Source organism: Vombatus ursinus, unplaced genomic scaffold (assembly GCF_900497805.2).
Source record: "Vombatus ursinus unplaced genomic scaffold, bare-nosed wombat genome assembly UNPS02015175.1, whole genome shotgun sequence".
Classification (NCBI taxonomy): Eukaryota; Metazoa; Chordata; class Mammalia; order Diprotodontia; family Vombatidae; genus Vombatus; species Vombatus ursinus.
The window spans coordinates 8,299,353-8,304,350 of record NW_020954953.1 but is presented as its reverse complement, the minus strand read 5'-3'; the positions used below and the strand labels follow the sequence as shown (position 1 = coordinate 8,304,350).

At 47.7% G+C, this 4,998-nt stretch overlaps 1 protein-coding gene across 1 annotated transcript in view; it reads right to left on the bottom strand.

The window, feature by feature from the left end:
• Positions 1-4,684, bottom strand: part of LOC114031427 (acetyl-CoA acetyltransferase, cytosolic-like) — a 12,853-nt gene extending 8,169 nt beyond the window's left edge. Inside the window, exons 1-3 of the mRNA XM_027846497.1 lie at positions 4,460-4,684; positions 2,884-3,018; positions 1,544-1,725 (exon numbers count right to left, since the gene is read on the bottom strand). Of these exons, the coding sequence (XP_027702298.1) occupies positions 1,544-1,725; positions 2,884-3,018; positions 4,460-4,514 (372 nt within the window). The 5' untranslated portion in view covers positions 4,515-4,684. The remainder of the gene's footprint in view (positions 1-1,543; positions 1,726-2,883; positions 3,019-4,459) is intronic.
• Positions 4,685-4,998: the final 314 nt, after the last annotated feature.

Here is a 4,998-nt window from a genome sequence, read left to right as displayed (position 1 = left end):
CACACACACACACACACACACACACACAGATAAGTTCCATAACTTTAAAAAAAAAAATAGATGGAAGGGTAGGCATTCAGGTTAGTAGCTGCTGTTGCTCTCTCAGACAAATTTTTGTGGTATTATAAGGTCTGGGGCTTTTTTTTTCCTTTACTATAGCTTTGGTACCTTTTCCTTTTTTCCAATACCTTTTGAATGGACCCCTATTCCTAGGGGCTCACTACATTAATGTCAAACTTAGTTCCAGGACCTGATCAGCTTAAACCCACTGCAGATCAGACTTGAGCTCAAAAGATCCTCCGGGGCAGCTAGGTGGCGCAGTGGATAGAGCACTGGCCTGGGATTCAGGAAGACCTGAGTTCAAATATGGCAAAAAAAGATCTTCCAGCCTCAGCCTCCCCAGTAGCAGGGATTAAAGGCTTCACCACCACACCTGGCCCTCTCTTTGTCCTTTGTCCCCTTGCCATCTCATCTAAAAGCACATGTGGGACACTAATGTTAAGAGTCCAAGTGCGGTGGCTGTATTATGCTGGATGGTGAATACAGTTTTTGATAAATGTCTTCCAATTCTTTTTTGTTTCTCCTTTTCATTTTCAACTTTAAATAAACCTTCAACCTTAAACCATTCTTAGCTCACGGTTCAATGTACTCTGGATGACTTTTAGTGAGGTTTCTTTCCAAGATTACTTTAAACTGATTTCGGTTCACTGGTTCCCTCTGCTTTACTTGGTACTGCTGCTCATGATCTTTATCATCCTGCCCTCTCTGTAAAATTGTACAAACAGGTTTATATTTTAAAGTGGTGTTGCCTTTGGCTGCCGTTTTAACCTACCTGGCAATTAAGCCACCTGTTTGCTGCCTAACAGGCTATTTAGGTTCCTCTGGTCTCCTGGCTCTAGCGATTTATTTATTTCAATCACACGTCTAAGATTATTATAGTTTCTGTACTTTCCTTTGACTGTAACTCATTTTTCACTATCCATAACAGGTTAGAAGAGTTGTTTCAAGAAAGGAATTTGTGGAGTTGGTTTTGTCATGCAAACAAAAGCAACGATGATGTTAGATTTAAGGACCCAGAGGCAAGCTCGTCCAATCTCCTCATTTTACAGATAAGGAAAATGAGGCTGAAAGAGGTCAAGTGACTTGCCCAAGGTCACAAAAGTAGCAAAATGGCAGAGCTGGGATATACAAATACACTTCACACCATTTGACAAAGTGTTGAACACTAAGATAAAGGAAATACTATTATAGATTTTCTCCTGGTAATATCCAAGTGAGCCAGTCTTCTTTCCAAAAAGAAAGGGAGACACAAGTGTGTATGTATCTTTTTGACTTTCAGTTCAAGTCACTGTTACTCAAACACTAATGAAACAAATGGGTTGGGTTCAAGGGTCAACAAATGAGGGCAATTCATACCCCCTCCCAATTCACTCTTTTCATAACCCTTCTGGGGATAGCTTATCTCGCTGCTGCTTAAGTACTAATTTTTCCCGTGTTAGGGGGAGGATCTAGGCAGACTCATTCATTTGTGCAAAAGCCGTACCTTGCTCATGCTTTCCATGCCTCCTGCTACAACAATGCTGGACTCTCCAGTTCCAATAGACTGGGCCCCGAGGCACACGGCTTTGAGGCCTGACCCGCAGATCATCTGACAGCTCCAAGCTGGCACCGGGTAGGGGATTCCAGCCCCCACACTGGCCTGTCGAACAGGATTCTGACCACAACCTAAAAGGAGAGACTGCCAGAGTTAAGAGTTTGAACCAGAAAGAGTGGTAAGCACTCACAGGGATTAGTGAAGAAAGTGAGTTTTGACCTGGGGTTAGCAGAAGAGAGCAAGGGCTTTACAGTGAGTAGAAGCAAGAATGAGTGGAAGGCCCTCTAATGTGGTGGATTAGAGTCCTCCTGGGAAGTGTGGCTGATAGAGAGCCAGAAAGACCTGGGTTCAAATCCTGGATGTGACATACACTGACTGTGAGACTTTGAGCAAGTCAGTGTTCTAGGCAGCCCCTAAGTTTCTAAGTTGCAGAGAGGGTGCCTACCTGCAAAGGTGGAAGGAGTTTCCTCACCTGGAAATTCCCTTTTTAACCACTGAAATCACAGGTCTAGTCCCTATCCTCATTCCTGTTTGATTCAATCAACTACGGAACGACTAAAGAACAAAGAGAAATGCAAGAAAATAAGACAGTAGAGTTAGCTATGGTCAAACTTTAGGCTCTGCTTCTTTTTTCTTCATGCCTATAGCTCCACGGCAAAATGGAATACAGAGCACTAGGTCTGGATTCAAGAAGACCCAAATTCAAGTCTAGCCTCAGACACTAGCTGTAGGACCATGGGCAAGTCACTTAACCTTTGCCTGCTTCAGTTTCTTCAACTGTAAAATGGGTGGGGCAGTTAGGTGGCGCAGTGGATAGAGCACCCGCCCTGAAGTCAGGAGGACCTGAGTTCAAATCTGGCCTCAGACCAAACATCTGACATGTACTAGCAGTGTGACCCTGGGCAAGTCACTTAACCCTGATTGCCTCACTAAAAACAAACAAACAAACAAACAAAAAAAAAACCAAACAACCTGTAAAATGAGGATAATAATAGCACTTGCCTTCCTGGTGAGGATCAAATGAGGTATTTTTAAAGCACTTAGCATGTTGCCTAGTACATAAGAGGCACTTAATAAATGCTTTGTTTCCTTCCTTCTTTCCCCAAGGTAAGCAGAGGATGGTGGTGTCAAGTACTCTTATGTACCTCAGATCCCCTCCTAACCCTAGAGAAAAGTAACATGCAAATTTTATCCATGTTAAGATGTCACACTAAGATGTTAAGGACTAATGTGTTACCCTCTCAAGTCATAGCGATATTTTAACATCTGAAATTCGGTGTTAAGCTTACCTGCTGACAACACATGCCCAAAAATGACCTCAGACACATCTTCTGGAGCAACACCAGCCCTTTTCAAGACTTCTTTAATGACAGTGCAGCCCAGCTCATGGACAGGGACAGTAGATAAAGCACCATTAAGGGACCCTGAAAGAAAATATGAAAACATTCATTCTGAAACCTTAATTGAGCTTGTCACAGGGAAGCGGTTTTGAGAGAACACTACTAAGGTGTGTTTATCTCCTCCATCTCCTCTAATCCCAGCCCTCAGTTACGAAGTATCTGATTAAGTGTTAGGCATTGAAATATGACAAATGAAGACAGCTCTCTTTCAAAGAAAGCCTGGTCCTCTTTGGCATTTGTGATTCAGGGCTTTTGGCCCACTGATATATTGATGCAATAACTTATCAGAAATGATGCTAATGAATGGGTGAGTTATAGTCCTTAAATCCTGAGGCACTAAACTTCCACTTATAAACAAAACGCTGCAGCTGAGAGTCTGAAAAACCCAACTTCCAAATCCTGCCTCAGATCCTTAATAACTGCGTGACCCTGGGCAAGCTCCTTAACCTCTGTGCCTCAGTTTCCTCATCTATAAAATGGCCTTTAAGGTCCCTTCTAATAAGAGTTTGCTGGAGTCAGTTCTTAGTGGAGGACCTTAAATTTTCACTGAAGGCATTTACACCTCAAAAACCAGCAATTGTTACAAATCTTTCCCCAAGGTAAGCAGAGGATGGTGGTGTCAAGTACTCTTATGTACCTCAGATCCCCCCCCCCCAGCCCGGTTAAAAAACATTTACCAGCACAACTTTGCTTTCAACCATAAAATTATGATCCCGTGAACGCTCCATTCATTTCTCAATTAATGAACGTAACTCTTGTTTGCCTAGCTATATACCTTTCCCTAGCCTAGCTATTCCAAATTAAAACTAGAACCCAATGAACCCTTCATTTACTTCCCAATTAATGAACTACACCCTTGCTTGCCTTTAGATATACAGTAAAACTATAATTCAATGAAATCTCCCAATTAACGATCTCACTCTTACTTAGACGAGCGCCTCCCAAGCCCCAGTGCAGCAGTACCCCGCCCCCCGTAAACATGTGGTAAGATGACCCTGGGCAAGTCACTTAACCCCAATTGCCTCAACAAAAAGCAAAAAAAAACCCCAAAACATGTGGTAAGGTGATGGCGCTACTGGGCGCTGACCAATCAGACGCCAGCCCCGAGAGTGTATCTCTTCCCCAGCCAATGGCGGGGCCAGCATTCGAGCTGGTCCTATATCGGCGAGCCAATCACAGTCAGAGGAGCCAGGGGGGGCCGGGGGCGGGGCCATCCCACTACCTGGTGTCTCCCCCGTCGGTTCTCCCCCGCCCCGTCCCCTCGCGGGGCTCTCCTCCTTTCTCGCTTCCCCGTCCCGGACCACGCGAGGCCGCAGTCACGCAGGGGAGAGAACTCCCTGCCCCACACCGCCCCGGTCTAGGCCTCAAGGTCCCGGCACAGAGGTAGGGAAGCGAGCCAGCGCCGGCCGCTGCCGAGCCTCACACGCCTGGGCCCGCTCCGCGCGGCGTGGAGGCGGCCGCTCACCTATCGCAGTTCTGGCAGCCGAGACGATGGCCACGGGGTCCGAGCCTGCGCTCATCGTCCAGCTGGTCTCGGGATCCGGCGGCTGCGGCGGAGGCTGGAGCTCGACTGCACGACTTCCACGGAGCGTGCTGGCGACTCGACTCTCCGTGGCGGAGTGGGGCGCTGGCACCCTACCTTGGGAGGAGGGGTCCGGCAGAGAGACCCCTCCTCCTCCTCCTACCGCCTTCCCCACCCCTTCCTCCTCGGCCCGCCTCCAGGGCCAGTGCGCACTTCCTGGTGGGCGGTGGCCCCCCCTCGACCGAGCTGGGAGGCCGAGGGAGGGGCGCGGCCCTGCGGGGCTACCCCACTCTCTGAACGCATTCGGTCTGCGAACCCAGTCACGCATCGAACCAACTCCTGCGCGCGGCTCCGCCCTCCCCTCCCCCATCCCCCGGTGCTGCAGCGCTGCTGGGAAGCCTGGGACCCCCAGGTGGTGCGGGCATCCATCTCCTTATTCTTTAACTGGGAAATTCCATCCGCATTGAGACAGGAATTCAAAA